General features: G+C 38.9%; 1 protein-coding gene across 2 annotated transcripts in view; it reads left to right on the plus strand.

Moving 5' to 3' along the window:
* Positions 1-18,164, plus strand: part of BTBD1 (BTB domain containing 1) — a 49,261-nt gene that overhangs the window by 13,044 nt on the left and 18,053 nt on the right. For both annotated transcript variants that reach the window (XR_014810411.1, XM_001929165.6), the window contains exons 3-4: positions 4,617-4,722; positions 12,858-13,055. Coding sequence is in view for 1 of the 2 variants with exons in the window: in XM_001929165.6 (XP_001929200.1) it covers positions 4,617-4,722; positions 12,858-13,055 (304 nt within the window). In the remaining variant the exon portion in view is untranslated. The remainder of the gene's footprint in view (positions 1-4,616; positions 4,723-12,857; positions 13,056-18,164) is intronic.

Genomic DNA, 18,164 nt, shown 5'->3' on the forward strand with positions numbered 1-18,164 from the left:
TTATTTAGCATTTATTAAATGCTTATAATCTGAGCTTCATATCTTAGATATAGATTGTTGTTTTTCTTTTTAGACAGTGTTATGATATCATTTTACAGATTATTTTGAAAATGCTAAGCTAATCTGTAACCATGTTAAGGGGTTGAATTGTGTCCCCCAAAATTCACATTTTGAAATTATAATCCTTACTACCTCAGAATGTGAGCTCATTTGGAGCTAGGGTCTTTCTAGATGTAAGCAAGTTAAATTGTGGCTCAGCGGTAACAAGCCAGACTAGACTAGTATCCAAGAGGATACGGGTTTGATCCCTGGCCTTGCTGTGGCTGTGGTCTAGGCCGGCAGCTGCAGCTCCAATTTACCCCCTAGCCTGGGAACTTCCATATGCTGCAGACATGGCCCTAAAAATACAAATAAAATAAAATGGGGAGGGGGGATGTCTTAAGTTGATTATATATAATCTTATTGAATACTAGTAATAGAAATAATGGTTTAGTAATGGATAATTAGTAGTAGATATTCCTTAGCTTAACCTTATCATTTTCCAAATGAAAAAACTAAAACCTGGGCTAGTTAACTCCATGTTCAAAGTCTGACAACAGGCTCTGTGAGGCCAGAGCTCAGAGCCCATGTTTCTCATTTCTGCATCTATTCTGTCATATCCAAAAATGACTGATGGCACCTTTTTTTTTTTTTTAATCTTCTGTCATCAAGTATTTATAGTTACAGAAGAAAGAACATACTGATATCACCTCCTCTTGGACATAATCACAGAACTCCATGTCTATATATATTGTGTGCCAGACACTAAGCTAGTCCCTTTGTATATCTTATCACGTTTACCCCACGTTATAGCTGTGATGTTGTTTACTATTATTCCCACTTTAAAGATGAAGGAATGGAAGCTTTAAGAGGTGAATATCTTATATAACATTAGGTAGCAAGTGGTAAAAGTAAGGTCTCCACCTTAACCAGTAAGGTATTGATGATGATAAAAGCAGAATGTATTGAGTGATTATTGTGTGCCAGGTACCATTCTGAGCACTTCGTATGGATTGATTCATTTAATCTTCACAGTAACTTTAGGAGATGTAGGTTTTCTAGGTGAAGACTTATTATTCTCATTTTATAGATAAGGAGATTGAAGCACAGAGAGGCGAAATAAACTGAGCAAGATTATATAACTAATAAGTGATATCTCCCTGCATTTTTTTCCTCTTTTGAATTTGTGGTGAAAATCTAACAAAAGAAGTTGATGATCCAAAGATCCTTTATTGTCTAAGGAGTTTTATTGTGCATAGAGAGGGTCATTTAATTACTTTTATTTTTAAAATTCAGAAATGAATAAATTAAACTTTGACAATTAAAATACACTTTCTGGAGTTCCCGTCGTGGCGCAGTGGTTAACGAATCCGACTAGGAACCATGAGGTTGCGGGTTCGGTCCCTGCCCTGGCTCAGTGGGTTAACGATCCGGCGTTGCCGTGAGCTGTGGTGTAGGTTGCAGACGCGGCTCGGATCCCGAGTTGCTGTGGCTGTGGAGTAGGCTGGTGGCTACAGCTCCGATTCCACCCCTAGCCTGGGAACCTCCATATGCCGCGGGAGCGGCCCAAAGAAATAGCAAAAAGACAAAAAAAAATACACTTTCTATGAATTCCTTTGTGGTGTAGAGAGTTAAGGATCCAGTGTTGTCACTGCAGCGGCTTGGGTCACTGCCATGACATGGGTTCAGTCCCTGGCCCCAGAACTTTCACATGCTGCAGGTATGGCCAAAAAATACACTTTCTCGTTCAGTAGGCTGAGGTGGGGCCCAAGAGTTTGCATTTCTAACAGGCATTCAGATGATGCCATTGCTTCTGGACCACACTTTGAGTAGCAAGGGTTAACAGACATCACTGAGAAGAAAAGGAACGTTTCAGTGCCTTGATCTGAGAACTCAACATTACTGCAAATTTTTCATTGGTGGGTCATGTGAATTAGCCCACAAACTGTCATGTGAATTTCTTGTTCCTGCCAAGGGAGTCATTTGAATGGAGCATGTTCATTTACTTGAGAAGACCTATGCCAGCTTCTTCCCTCTGAAACAAAGGGCCATGTTCTACACCAGCATGGATTGCACAGGGAAGAACACTTTCTATGAAGTGGTACAGTCATAAAAAATAGTGCTGTTTTATCACATAATGCCAGACTCAGACTAAATTTTGAGAAAATTAATTTTATTCTTAAGTAACAGCAGTAGATTCCAAAGGAAATTTGACATTGTATCTGAGTGACAGAAATATTGCTACTCTGAATAAAATAGTTTTTACCAAAATTGTTTTTCTTAGAATAAAATGTCAATTTTTGCATGCACACTAACTCAGCTATGAAAATCAGGTTGGCCAATTAAGATACCTGCTGACATAAGAATTTCACTTGTTAAAAATGTACTAGTTTATGTATTTTAAAAATACACAGGAGCTTCTGTTTGGCTTAGCAGGTTAAGGACCTAACATTGTCTCTGTAAGGATGTGGGTTCGACCCCTGGCCTCACTCAATGAGTTAAGGATCTGGTATTGCCACAGGATGTGGCACAGGTTGCATATGTGGCTCAGATCCAGTGTTGTGATGGCTGTGGCATAGGCTACATCTGTAGCTCTGATGCAGCCCCTGGCCTGGGAAGTTCCATGTGCCTTGGGTGCGGCTATAAAAAAACAAAACAACAACAACAACACACACACACACAAACCCAAAAAACATGAACTATGATCCTAAACTGAATCTTACGCTAGAAGAAACAGTGTTACGAAAAAATTACCAAGTCAGTTGAAAAAACTAAAATACAAATAGGAGTTCCCTGGTGGTGCAGTGGGTTAAATTAAATTTTGACAGTTAAAATACACTTTCTTAAGAGTTCCTTTGTGGTGCAGAGAGTTAAGGATCCAGCATGATCACTGCTGTGGCATAGGTTTGATCCCTGGCCCAGGAACTTCCGCATGCCACGGTAGTCGCCGAAAAGGAAAAATAACATGTAGAATTGAAAAAATAAAATAAAATAAAATAAAATACAAACAGTAGGCTTTTGCCCATGCTATTAAATGTAAACAGAGCTGATCCTAGACCAGGATGAAGATTGGTCATTAGCATACTTATCATATCTCCTTTTTCAGTGTTAAGGTTTTTAAAAATTTCATTTGTGTTTGAATCCCATTCCCAACTTTTGAATGTGTTTTTTTGAATTAAAATACACATCCTGATAAAGCACACAAGTTTGACTTTTGACTTTTTAAAGGCCTAGATTAGCTTTGCTGAAATCATACAGTAAGTATACCTTTGACCCTTGAACAACACAAGTTTGAACTGCATGAGCCCACTTGTATGTGGAATTTTTTTTTTTTTTTTGGTCACACCCCACAGCATATGGAAGTTCCCAGGCCAGGAATCAAACCCATGCCACAGCAGCAACCTGAGCCACTACAGTAACAATGCCCGATCGTTAACTGCTGCTCAACAAGGGAACTCCCTGGAATTTTTTCAATAGTAAACACTACGTTACACAGCTTGTGGTTGGTTGAATCCATGGCTGTGGAGGAGCCTCAGACACAGAGGGCCAGGGCCACCTGTAAGTCGTAGGTGGATTTTTGACAGCACAGAGGGTCAGTGCCCCTAGCCCCCAAGTTGTTCAAGAGTCAGCCGTGTAGTCTTTTGCTTGATTTATACTGTGCTGCCTTTTGCTTATCATTAAGTTTGTGGGATTCATTCATATTGTTGTGTGTAGTTGTGGATCATTCATCCTCGTTATTGTTTAGTATACCATCATGTGAATTTATTTATTTGCTCCTCTGTTGTCAGACTAGTTTTTGCTTAGATTCCCAGAGCTTTCATGCTCTAAAATTCTTGTTCTTTATTCTCATCCCCCTCATTTCTCATCAAAACAGGAAATGGGGAAAAAAATCTGATCTCTTTGTACTGGTATGCTTGACAATTAATATTATCGCCTTGACTTGGATTTAAATACTGGCTTTGGAACATTATTAGCTAGATGATATTAGGCAAGTCTGAACCTGTTTCCTCATTTGGAAAAGGGAGTAACATCTGCCTTGTTTAACCTAAAGTGTCCATTACAGATCAAAATAAGTAACGTATAAGAAACTAGGCAGTACATCTCTCTGCATAGCAAAAGAAAAGTAACATATGACTTTATTATTATCACAGCACGGCATTTTCACTTTTAGCTTTTATTTCTGATTGTGGAGTGAAAAGTCTTAAGAATGTATAGACAGGAGTTCCTGCTGTGGTGCAATGGGTTAAGAATCCAACTGTGGAGGCATGGTTTCAATCCCTGGCTAGGTGCAGTGGGTTAAAGGGCCTGACATTACTGCAGCTGTGGTAGAGGCCACAGCAGTGGCTCAGATTCAGTCCCTGGCCCCGGGACTTCCATGTGCTCTGGGTGCAGCCATTAAAAAAGAAAAGAAAAGAAAAGAATGTGTAAACATTATAATTATATTTTAAGTAGATGTTTTTTACATAATTAACAATTATAACTGTTTACAGTATTAGCTTTGAATATGTATGGCCTGAAGATAAAATAACCATGAAAATAAAATATCTTTTATTTTATCTATCTTTTTATATGTTTAGGCCCGATTATTTGATGAACCTCAGCTTGCTAGTCTTTGTCTAGACACAATAGACAAAAGCACAATGGATGCAATAAGTGCAGAAGGGTTTACTGATATTGATATAGGTAAGTTCACCGTGAATTAAAATGTTACCTTCAAATGTTAATACATTACTAGTCAGCTCTGTTGGTGGACAAGCTGCTTTTTGTTGTTATTTTTTCTTTTGGTTGATTTACAGTGTTGTGCAAAGGACAAGCTGTTTTTAAATAAGTGGTTTTTCCAAATGATTTCATTCTACCTCTTTAAGAGTTTCCGCTTTCTTTTTTTTGCTGAAATATTCCTAAGAGTCTTAACTACCTCAGTGCCTTGTATTATTTTTAATTTTTATTAATTTTTTCTTTTTACAGCCACACCTGTGACATATGGAATTTCCCAGATCAGGGGTCAAATCAGAGCTGCAGCTGAGGCCTGCACCACAGCTGCGGCAACACTGGATCCAAGCCTTATCTGTGACCTACACCACAGCTTGGAGCAGTGCTTGTTCCTTAACCTACTGAGCCAGGATTGAACCCACATCCTCATAGAGACCACATTAGGTCTTTAACCCACTGAACCACAATCAGAACTCCCTCATTGCCTTTTAAAAGATGTCAAATCAAACACATATTCGTTGAATGCTCCCCATAGGCATAGCAGTATACTCGGGTCCTAGACAGAGAAGGGCAAGATATGATTTTTCCTTTTTTTTTTTTTTTTGGCTTTTTAGGGCTGTACATGTGGCATATGGAGGTTCCCAGGCTAGGGGTGGAATTGGAGCTGCAGCTGCCGGCCTACACGCACAGCCACAGCAATGCCAGATCCAAGCGTCATCTGCGACGTATACCACAGCTCATGGCAACACTGGATCCTTAACCCACTGAGCGAGGCCAGGGATCGAATCTGCAACTTCATGGTTCCTAGTTGGTTCATTTCTGTTGCACCACAACGGAAACTCCAAGATGTGAGTTCCTTTTTTCTTAAGGAAGCTATCATCTCGTTGGGGAGTCGGGATAAATATGTGAAAATTAAGATTTAAGACACAGAATAGAAGGTGTACTGCAAAATGTGACTTTTACCTTTTCTGAATGAGATGCATAGAAAATAATTACTATGCCAATCCGAAGCCTGGAGAGCACCTCAAACTGAAGTAGTGTTAGTAGAATCTTGACAGAGGACGTTCTGACATGGGCCTTAAAGAATGGATAGCATTTGGATAATGAAGGAGATTAGAGCGAGTGGAATCCCATGATAAAGAGAATGTGGAGGAAGGGCAGTGCTAGGCAGCTTAAAGCCGGGTTGTGGAGGACATGTAATAACAAGCTAAGGAGTTTGAATTTTGTCTTGCAGGAGAGCAGAGACCTGATCCAGGCCTGTGACTTTAAATATTATCAGCAGCATGATGAACCCCAAATATATATCTTTAATCTTATCTTCCTTCTGGGCTCCAAATTTACATACCCAACTAGTGACTTCTTCGTTTGGAGATTTTATAGACATTTCCAACAACTCAGCTAAAAAAAAAGCCATTGACCCCCCCCCCACACCCCACTCTGGGACACATCTTTTCTGTTCCTTTCCAGTTTTTGTTTGTTTTTGCTTAATGTTACCACTGTGTATAACCAAAATCCTAGACATTGTTCTTGATTACTCTCTTTTTTTTTTTTTTTTCTTTTAAGGGCTGCACCTGCAGCATATGGAAGTTCCCAGGCTAGGGGTCCAATCGGAGCTACAGCTGCCGGCCTACACCACAGCCACAGTAATGCCAGATCTGAGCCACATCTGTGACCTACACCACAGTTCATGGCAATGCCAGATCCTCAACCAAGGAGGCCAGGGATCAAACCCACATCCTCATGGATACTAGTTGGGTTCGTTACCTCTGAGCCACGACGGAAACTCCTGATTAGTCTCTTTTCTTTCATACCCAACATACAGTTAATCAGCAAGTGCTCTCAGCTCTTTGTTGGGAAAGTATCCTGAACCTGACCATTTCTTATCAGATTCACTGCTCTCACCTTAGTCTAAGCCACTGTTCCTTTCAATTTTCTGCCTCTTATCTCCATGCTTCCACTCACTTTTGCTTTCATACAGTCTGTTCTCTACACAGTAGCAAATTGTATCATTTCCTTGCTTCTAGTGTCTTCCCACTACAGTTAGAATGAAATGCAAACTCCTTACAGAACTCCTTACAAAACTAATCAAGTCTTGTATTAGTCACGGTGGGTCAGGCTTGGCCATGCTAGACCCCAACATTAAGCTCAACACATTTGTACAAATAAACCCCAAAATGCATGCTGGCTCAAACACAATAGAAGTTTATTTCATACTCACAGAGCAGTGTGAGATAGTGTTCCTGGCCAGTGAGTAGCTCTCTTCCATCTTGTGGCTCTGCCATTCGCTATGGCCTAGTTCTTATCTCTTTCTTGCCGGCAGACAGGCAAAAGCATGGGTAGGGAAAACGCCCACACTTAAAATGCTTTAATGTTGAAATGGAACCCTCATTTTGGCTTTTATTTCACTAGACAGAATTCAGTCACAAGGTCCCACCTCACTTTGGGGAGACTGGGAGATGCAGACTAATCATATCCCAGGAAGAAGAGAAAACAGAATTTTTGTATAGAGTGGGCAGGCCCTACCTGCCTCTGTCTACACCTGACCTATCTCCTATTCTTCTCATCCTCCATGTTAGCCATATACTTTGGCTGTGATTATTTCAGGGGTTTTTTTGTTGTTTGTTTTTTTGAGCCTTTTTATTTAGTATTCCTTCTGATTGGAGTCCCTTTCCCCCTGAATCTGTATGGCTACCTCCCTTTAATCATTCAGTTCCCTATTACGGGAGACCTGAGACAGTCCATCTTACACCTACTTAAAGTTAGATACCACATTCCCTCAAATAATCCCTGTTCCATTACAATTGCATTACTCTGATTTGTTTTTCTCATAGTATGTTTCACTCTCTGAAATTTTTATCTTGCTGTTTGTCTGTTATGTGTATGTGTTGCTTGTCTACCTTCCCTTTCCTTGAAGGCAGGAACTTTGTCTTGTTTACCGCTGTGTCTACAGCACTGAAAACATTAGAATGTAGCATGTGTACAGTTAATGTTTATTGACCAAGTAGACTGACTGGCTGTGTCTAGGATATGGCCTTTCCTTCCCACCATGACTAGTTCTCAGTCTAATGGCTTGGCTCAGATTAGACCTCTGCAGTGACTCCTTTCTTTAAGAACTGATACTCACCCTCCTCCGTGACATTTAAAATTATTCCTCTGGTACAATAACATCCCTTTCTTAGTGTGCCTGTCCTTTTTTTTTTTTTTCCATTTTCTTTTTAGAGCCACATTTGCTGCATATGGATGTTCCCAGGCTAGAGGTCAAATCGGAGCTTACACCATAGCCACAGCAAGGCCAGATCCGAGCTGTACTTGCAACCTACACTATAGCTCATGGCAGGCCGGTCTACTGAACGTTACTTTGGGAAGGATTTATACTCATTTTGAATTATCCTAAAGGGCAGGGGCTAGATTGGGTCCCTTACCAGAACCTGCACATTGTGTGCTGTTGAATTTTTGTTGAGTTACTGGATGTTTGAGAGCCCTAAACGCTGCCCATGTCGGTAATGAAGCATTGCTTAATCCTAATTTCCCTCCCTTTAAGGGGCTGTCAAGTGCTCGATTTATACTTCAGTCTACTCTCATCTGAAATAATACTGCCTGCATCTGGGTGACTCACTCTGAGAAGGGTTTTCTGTAAATAGCTCCTACTTTAGGCATGCCGCTGGATCCTGGGAATCTTGACGTAGGTGCTCGCGCAGGATAAAGACCCTGCAAATATTTTGTTGATTTGATTTGACTTGCAGTGGTTTATATTAAAATCCAGTCTTGTATATCTTAATGAAACATAATCATATGTGTTTTATGATCGTTATTAGGCTCTCAGCTGTAATTTCTTATTATAACATATCTGTCAGTAGAAGACCTATTTGTTTCCACCCTGTAGTGTAGTGTTCCTCAAATGTCTGTATTAAAAATTGGGAATGAAAGGGAAGTCTAGGAGCTGAGGGAAAGGAGCACCTGGTTTCAGGAGCTTTTTTATAGCTATTTTAGATTCTGGGGGTGCTTTTCTCTGACATTTGAATCTGTGTTCCAGAGGGATGTGCTTACCATTTTCCAAGTAGGGATACTGTTTCTTTCTTGTAGCTTTTTCCAAAGGAGGAGGAAGATAAGCCACATTGCTAGAACAAATTGAATTTACATTATGCCAAGAGCAGTGTAATGCACTTTTTTTGAGTCTTAAGTTTTCACATTTGTCTTTACTGAAGTTATTAGCATACAAGGTAGAGACATGTAGGTCCAAGTCCTCTGTTTTTCTATTTAATGATTAAATGTTATGGTCATTGTATATCTGTAATCCCTTCAAGTGTTGAGGTGTATTGACTTACATTCATTTACCTTTGAAAAGATTTCCTGGAGCCTTAGTTTATACTCCTCTGCTCAGCTGTAGGAGAAGGAAAAAAAAAAAAAACTAGATTTAAAAAAAATTATGTGTAACCTTTTTTTTTCTTTTCCGCTTTTTAGGGCCTTATCTGCAGCATATGGAAGTTTCCAGGCTAGGGGTCAAATTGGAGCTACAGCACCAGCCTACATCACAACTCTGGATCTGAGTCGCATCTGTGACCTACACCACAGCTTTTGGCAACACTAGATCCTTAACCCACTGAGCAAGGTCAGGGATGGAACCCCCATCCTCATGGATACTAGTCAGGTTCATTTCCACTGCACCACAATGGGAACTCCCTAATCTCTTCATTTTTAACATATTATTGAGTCCTTTCTGTGTTCTGGGGGGTGGGGGTGGGGGTTGATGTCTTTGCTGGAATGATAGATATGTTTGTTATTAAACAAATATTATGAGTGTATAGACTATTGCAGAAGAGAATTTTGTTTTTTTTTTTTTTTATTTTCCCACTGTACAGCAAGGGGGTCAGGTTATCTTTACATGTATACATTTTTCCCCCAGCCTTTCTTCTGTTGCAACATGAATATCTAGACAAAGTTCTCAATGCTATTCAGCAGGATCTCCTTGTAAATCTATTCTAAGTTGTGTCTGATAAGCCCAAGCTCCCGATCCCTCCCACTCCCTCCCCCACCCATCAGGCATCCACAAGTCTCTTCTCCAAGTCCATGATTTTCTTTTCTGAGGAGATGTTCATTTGTGCTGGATATTAGATTCCAGTTATAAGTGATATCATATGGTATTTGTCTTTGTCTTTCTGACTCATTTCACTCAGTATGAGATTCTCTAGCTCCATCCATGTTGCTGCAAATGGCATGATGTCATTCTTTTTTATGGCTGAGTAGTATTCCATTGTGTATATATACCACATCTTCCGAATCCAATCATCTGTCGATGGACATTTGGGTTGTTTCCATGGAATTTTGTTTTTAATAAATTCTTAGATGTGTGTTTCTGGGCATTTTAATTATATTTTAATGTTTTCATTGATTTCTGCTATATGTAAGTATAGCATCCTCATTTTTATTTAAATTTAACTTAAAGTGTAACTGTTACGTATTTTATAGTAGTGTTTATTTTATTGAGGTTCTTCAGAAAGTCAGGTTCCATGTAAATAATTTTTCTGTACATCTAGAACAATCCTTTTTAAGACCTAAGGCATTTATTTTGGCCATTTGAGAAAAATACCTGAAAAATACAGTTGACTTTATTTGCCATTGTTAAACAATACATATTGACTCTAATTTAGAATTCTTGTGACTATCAGTGCTCATTATTACAAGTACCAGTTATTGTACAATGAAGTGCTTAGGTCTCTGAAGTTTTGGGTTTTGTTTTTTTTTGTTTTTTGGTTTTTTTTGTTTTTTGTCTTTTTGCCATTTCTTGGGCTGCTCCCGTGGCACATGGAGGTTCACAGGCCAGGGGTGGAATCGGAGCTGTAGCTGCCGGCCTACGCCAGAGCCACAGCAATGCGGGACCCGAGCCGCGTCTGCAGCCTACCCCACAGCTCACGGCAACGCCGGATCGTTAACCCACTGAGCCAGGGCAGGGACCGAACCCGCCACCTCATGGTTCCTAGTCAGATTCGTTAACCACTGCGCCACGACGGGAACTCCTGGGTTTGGTTTGTTTTTTTAATCTCTTTGTATGAAAGACTTTTGACTGCAGTGCTCTTCAAGTATTTATGTCTGCTTTTCACAAATTTCTTTTCTTCTTAGGCCCTGTTAGATTGCAGCTTATCATTTCATTTCAGTGTGTTGGCTTCTGAAGCCCATTTCTGAACTAACTGTTAATTGGTCTACTGTAGCTTAAAAATAACTCAGCCTATTTTAATTTTGCCTGTGATAAGAGGAGAAGGATTCTGAGGGAGGGCCTGAGTTACAGTCATGACATTTATACTTAGATGTCAAATAGAGCTTCCAAACTTAACATGTCCAAAATTAAACCTCTTATTTCCCCTCCCATCACCCCCAGCTCTGTTCCTGTGTAGTCTTTCTCATCTCAGTTGGTGCCACCATTCTCCCTCCATTGCTTAGACTCTACACTTGGAATTATCCTTGACTCAAGCTTTCACCCCCTATATCCAGTCTGCTAGGAAATCTCAAGTCTTCTTTCAGAATATATCCTTAATCTGAGTTTTCATTACTTCTTCCTGGTCCAGGCCACCTTCACCTCTGACCAGGATCAGTGCCGGAACCTCCTAACTGATCTTATTTGCACTCTTTTCTCCACTGCCGTCTCTTGTCATACAGCTGCCAGGGTGATCCTTTTAGAACATCAAATGTCATAGCTCCAAACCCTCTTTTTCATGAATGTCTTCCCTTTTTTATTCAAAGTAAAAGCCAGATGATCTATATAGCCTGTTACATGATCATCCCTACCTCCCCCCATGTTTCTGGCCTCATCACCCACTGTTGTTCCCTCCTGCCCACTCCTGCCACTCTGGCTGTCCCTCAGGTATGCCAGGCACTGTCACTTTGGCCTTTCCTGGAGTGCTCATTCCCTCAGGGTGTCTGTTTGGCTTCTAACCGCCCCCCCCCCCACCTCTTTCAGGTCTGAACTCAGGCAAGGCCTATTCAGACCATCCTAGTTTAAACCATACTTCTCATTCCTCTTACCCTGCTCTTTTTTCCTATTTTTATTATCTAACATTATAGCTTATGTTTATTTAATCTGTTTCCCCTGTTAGAATGTAAACTCCATGAAGGCAAGGAATGTTTAACATTTTGTCCAGTGATGTATTCTCAGTGTCTAAAAGTGCCTGGTATATTGTGAGTGCTTAATAAGAAATATTTGCTGGAGTTCCCATGGTGACTCAGTGGTTAACAAATCCAACTAGGAACCCTGAGGTTTTGGGTTCAATCCCTGGCTCTTGCTCAGTGGGTCAAGGATCCGGCGTTGCCGTGAGCTGTGGTGTAGGTCGCAGACGCAGCTCGGATCCCCTGTTTCTGTGGCTCTGGCATAGGCTGGCGGCTACAGCTCCAATTGGACCCCTAGCCTATGAACCTCCATATGCCTCGGGAGCGGCCCAAGAAATGGCAAAAAAAAAAAAAAAATGTATTTGCTGATTGAGGAGTTCCTGTTGTGGCTCAGCGGTAGTGAACCCAACTAGTATCCATGAGGATGCAGGTTTGATCCTTGTCCTCACTCAGTGGGTTAAGACTCCAGCATTGCCATGAGCTATGGCTACAGGTGTGGCTTGGATCTCAGGTTGCTGTGGCTGTGGTGTAGGCCAGCAGCTGCAGCTCCAATTTGACCTCCTCGCCTGGTAACTTCCATATGCCACAGGGACAGCCCTAAAAAGCCAAAAAAAAAAAACAAAAACAAAAACAAATTTGCTGAATGAATGGATAAATCATTATCTGTAGACTTTATAAATTTGTTCATTACTGATTAGGAGCCTTTTTCTCTGACTTATTGTTTTTGTTCTGAATGTTTGAGTTTGATAAATGGCATTAATATATAAGGGGATCCTATATCTAAGCTTCCATGTATGATATGTAAAAAGTATAACTTCACAGTACAAATTTTTAAAGAAAACTTGCAGTTTAATTCCTTTTAATGCTTTTAGTATTTTAAGTATAAGGCCTATCATTTTAAATATCTAACCTATTATTTCTCTAAATTGGAAGTTTTAATATGTTTGTCAGTATTTTTGTTAAAAAGCAAAATATTCCTAATTTGACTTATTTTTTTATTTTACCTATAGACACACTCTGTGCAGTTCTAGAAAGAGACACTCTTAGTATCAGAGAAAGTCGACTTTTTGGAGCTGTTGTGCGATGGGCAGAAGCAGAGTGTCAAAGACAACAATTGCCTGTGACTTTTGGAAATAAACAGAAAGTTCTAGGGAAAGCACTGTCATTGATCCGGTTCCCACTGATGACCATTGAGGAGTTTGCAGCTGGTAAGGCATAATCCGTCCAAAATCTATTCTAAACTATTTTAATGAGTGGTCTGTCTTCCTGTGAGAGGGGGAGAAGCATTTGTGAATATAATTTCATTAGGTTCTCCTAATAGCCCTTCAAGATAATAATATATGTATTATAATATATATTTCAAATTATATATACTTTATATCTTTTAAAATACTTTATATATTATAAATATATAAAAATTAGAAGTTCCTTTGTATGTTTGGTAGAATTCACCTGTGAAGCTGTCTGGTCCTGGACTTTTGTTTGTAGGGAGTGTTTTTATTACATAATCAGTTTCATTTCTAGTGTTCAGTCTGTTCAAATGATCTACTTCTTGATTCAGTTTTGGTGGGCTGTATGATTCTAGAAAGTTGTCCATTTCTTCTAGGTTGTCAAATTTGTTGGTGTATAATTGTTCATAGTATTCTTTTATGTTTTTTTTTTGTATTTCTGCAGTATCAGTTGAGATTTCTCCTTTTTCATTTCTTATTTTATTTATTTGGGTTTTCTCTCTTCTTGGTGAGTCTGGCCAGAGTTTTATCAATTTTGTTTGCCCTTTCATATTGATTTTTTTCTATTTTTTTTAATCTCTGATAATTGGCGATCCTAATTTTAATGAATTATCTATCTTTTCCCTTTAAAGCGAAGGCTTTTTATGTCTTTAAGAAATTTTGGCCTCAGTGTTATGAAGATATTCTCTTAGATTTTCATCTAGAAATCTTATTAACTTTTCAGTTTGTAATCCAGTTGGATTTTTGCCTTTTGTGTTGTTTTTCCACACATGTGTATGGTGTGAGGTAGAGGTTCATTTTTTTCCCATTTAGCTGTATATTAAAAATTGTCTTTGCCCCCACACCCTGCAGTGCTGATGATTTAATTGTGAATCAGGTGACTGAATAAGAATGAATCTGTTTTTGGAATATTTATTGTTTGTCCCTGTACCAATTGTGTGTTTTTTGTTTCTATAGTTTTATACTGTGTCTTGAGATCTTGTAGTGAAAGTCCTCTAGCTTTGTTGTTCTTCTGAATTATCTTGGCTATTCTTGGTCTTTTGTATTTTCATATAAATAAATGTCTTCATCAGCTTGTCAGTTTCCACCAAAAAAAAATTTCATGGGATTCTGATTGGAGTTGCATTGATCCATAGATTGATGTGGAGATAACTAACATTTTTATAATATTGAGTCTTCCAATCCATGATTTAAGTCTTTTAAAATCCATGATTTAAGTCTTTTAAAATTTCTCTTAGTAATATTTTGAGTTTTCTGGTAGAGGTCTTATATTTTTTGAGAGGCTTATTCTGTTTGTATTTTATTTTTAAAATGTTATTGCAAATGATTTTTTTTTTAATTTCCGTGTCCTAATTGATTGTTTGCCAGTATCTAGAAATACAGTTGATTTTCCTGTGTTTCTTGCTAAATTCACAAATTGTAGTAATTTATTTTGTAGGTCATTATGCTTAGCCTACATGTTCAGTCGTGCTCTCTGAAAACAATAATAATTCTATTTCTTTCTAATCCTTAGACATTTCTTTTTCTTGCCTTATTGTATGCCTTAGGACCTCTAGCGTATTAGTGAATGGAAGTACTGACAGTGAACATCTTTGTTTTCTTCTAGTCTTAGGCAGAAAGTTTTCAGTATTTCCCCACTGAGTATGCTTGCTATAAATTTTTTGTAGATTCCCTTTAATGGATTAAGCACGCTTCCTTCTGTTAGTAGTCTGCTAAGAGTTTTATCGTGAATTTTATCAAATGTTTCTCTTCTTCAGAGTTATTGATATACTTTTCCCATTTATTCTCTTAATATAGTGACTGATTTTCCAAATTAAGCCTATTTTGAAATCCTTATGTAAACCAGACTTGGTTGTCATGCATTATCCTTTTTATATATTACTAGGTCCAGTTTGCTAAATTAAAAAAAAAAAATTAGGACTACTTCATGAAAGAAATTAGTCCATAATTTTCCTTTCTTCTAATGAAATTGTCAGATTTTGATTATCAAGTTTATGCTGGTCTAATACAAAAGTTAAGAATATTTCTTTTTTCCATTTTGAAGAGTTTCTGAAAAATTGGTGCTATTTTTCCTTAAATGTTTAGGGGAATTCATCAGTGAAGCTACTCTAGATCTAGCATTTTCTTTGTGGAAGATTTTAATTAGAGATTCAATTTCTTGAGTAGAGTAGGACTTTTCAGATTTTGTTTCTTTTTGTAACAGTTTCATCTAGACTTTTATTTGTTAACGTGAATTTCATAATATCCTTTTACTGTCTCGGTGTTTGTGAATTATGTCCCCTGTCTCTAAATTATGTCCCCTTTTCATTTCTGACATGGTATATTGTGTTTTCAGTCAGCTTCACCTAGAAGTTTATCCATTTTATTAATTTTTTCCAAGAAATAACTTCTTGCTTTATTGATTTTTCTCAATTGTGCATATGTTTTCCACTTCATTGATATCTGCTTTTTTCTTTTTTCTTTTCTTTTTTTTTGCTTTTTAGGGCCATAACTGCGGCATATGGAAGCTCCCTGTCTAATTGGAGCTACAGCTCCTGGCCTACACCACAGCCACAGCAACACCAGACCCAAGCCACATCTGTGACCTACACCACAGCTTATTGCAACGCTGGATCCTTAACCCATTGAGCAAGGCCAGGGATCGAACCCACATCCTCATGGATGCTAGTCGGGTTTACTAACCACTGAGCCACGATGGGAGCTCCCTCTTTTTTTTTTTAAATGGCTACTCCTGGGGCATATGGAGTTCCCAGGCCGGGGACTGAATCTGAGCCGCATCTGTGGCAATGCCAGAACCTTTAACCCTTTAACCCAGTGCACACACTGTCCTCACGGATGCTAGTCAGATTTGTTTCCACTGAGCCAGGACAGAAACTCCCACAGTCAGATTCTTTTTTTTTATTTTCCCACTGTACAGCAAGGGGGTCAGGTTATCCTTACATGTATATATTACAATTACATTTTTCCCCCAGCCTTTCTTCTGTTGCAACATGAGTATCTAGACAAAGTTCTCAATGCTATTCAGCAGGATCTCCTTGTAAATCTATTCTAAGTTGTGTCTGATAAGCCCAAGCTCCCGATCCCTCCCACTCCCTCCCCCTCCCATCAGGCAGCCACAAGTCTCTTCTCCAAGTCCATGATTTTCTTTTCTAAGGAGATGTTCATTTGTGCTGGATATTAGATTCCAGTTATAAGTGATATCATATGGTATTTGTCTTTGTCTTTCTGACTCATTTCACTCAGTATGAGATTCTCTAGCTCCATCCATGTTGCTGCAAATGGCATGATGTCATCCTTTTTTATGGCTGAGTAGTATTCCATTGTGTATATATACCACATCTTCCGAATCCAATCATCTGTCGATGGACATTTAGGTTGTTTCCATGTCCTGGCTATTGTGAATAGTGCTGCAATGAACATGCAGGTGCATGTGTCTCTTTTAAGTAGAGTTTTGTCCGGATAGATGCCCAAGAGTGGGATTGCAGGGTCATATGGAAGTTCTATAGATTTCTAAGGTATCTGCAAACTGTTCTCCATAGTGGCTGTACCAGTTTACATTCCCACCAACAGTGCAGGAGGGTTCCCTTTTCTCCACACCCCCTCCAGCACTTGTTATTTATTAATGATGGCCATTCTACCACAGTCAGATTCTTAATCCGCTGCACCACAGCGGGAACTCCTCGTAGTTTTTTTTTTTTTTTTTTGGTTGTGCATGGCTTTAGAATTGACAAATACCTCAAGGAGAAGTTATGCACAAAATGTTGGTCTTGTTTCTCTATTAAGTATTCTTTTTCGGATCATTGGCTGACTGCTTTGCTAGCTTTGAATTCCAGTTTTTGTCTTTTCAATCAAGTGAGGACTACTCCATTTTCTTTTTTTTTTTGTCTTTTGTCTTTTTTGTTGTTATTATTGCTATTTCTTGGGCCGCTCCCGCGGCATATGGAGGTTCCCAGGCTAGGGGTTGAATCGGAGCTGTAGCTGCCAGCCTACGCCAGAGCCACAGCAACGCGGGATCCGAGCCACGTCTGCAACCTACACCACAGCTCATGGCAACGCCGGATCATTAACCCACTGAGCAAGGGCAGGGATCGAACCCGCAACCTCATGGTTCCTAGTCGGATTCGTTAACCACTGCGCCACGACGGGAACTCCCTACTCCATTTTCTAGGTTGCCAATTTCTGTTTGGCATTTATGCCCTATGAAGCAAATCATCAAACATCCAAGGAGAAAAGGGGTGACAAATATAGGTGTTCGTCTGAATACATTTCCATTCTCAAGCACTGACTGCCTCACTTGTTCTCTGTTAACCTGAAAGAGCTGTTTTATGTATGATTTCATCTGTTTTTTTCTAACATAGGCTGTTCCGTCCTACATCTTATTATTTTTATGTAGTCAAATAATGTTTCTTTTCTTGCTGTTATGTATGTTCTTTTCTATTATGCATATTATCTCTGTATGGAGTTTTTCAAAAATGTTTTTAGCAAGAATTCCTTTTATGCTCTTTATTTTGCTGTTGAATGTGTTTGCTTTTTTTTTTCCTGTCTAGAGTTTAGGAAATAATAAATTTTATATTTACTTTTTTCCCCTTCAATTTTCTTAACTCTCCATTTCATAATAAAACAATATTTATTGACCTTCCCTATTTAAGACAAGAATATTAGCATGCTATTTCATCTTTTCAACCTTTCCAGACCGTGTCATGGTAACTGATTATACACCCACACAGCATATTACAATAATTCAACTATGTTAGAATTAATTCTAGGTTGTATTGGTTTTAGTGCTCATCATCACCAGTTCTTTCATGACACACCTCTTGAATCCTTTATTTTGATTCACTCCTTTGTTGTTAACTGGAGAGTATAGTTTGATTACTTTCTTTAGGTAGGTGTATGGTACATATCTAAGAGTGGTTTCCATGATCTGCAGACTTATTTTTCCAACTAAGAAAATTTTATTGTACAGAGGTACCTTAGAGATACCCCTAAGGTTGAGTACCAGACCACCACAATAAAGCAGTGAGTCAAATTTTTTTTGTTTCCCAGTGCATATCAAAGTCATATGAGTTTGTACTCTAGGCTATTCAG

The sequence above is a fragment of the Sus scrofa genome, chromosome 7 (genome assembly GCF_054392235.1).
Source record: "Sus scrofa isolate SSC_HxYL_T2T_F1_AM1 chromosome 7, Sscrofa_HxYL_maternal_Yorkshire_Landrace_v2.0, whole genome shotgun sequence".
In the NCBI taxonomy this organism is placed as follows: Eukaryota; Metazoa; Chordata; class Mammalia; order Artiodactyla; family Suidae; genus Sus; species Sus scrofa.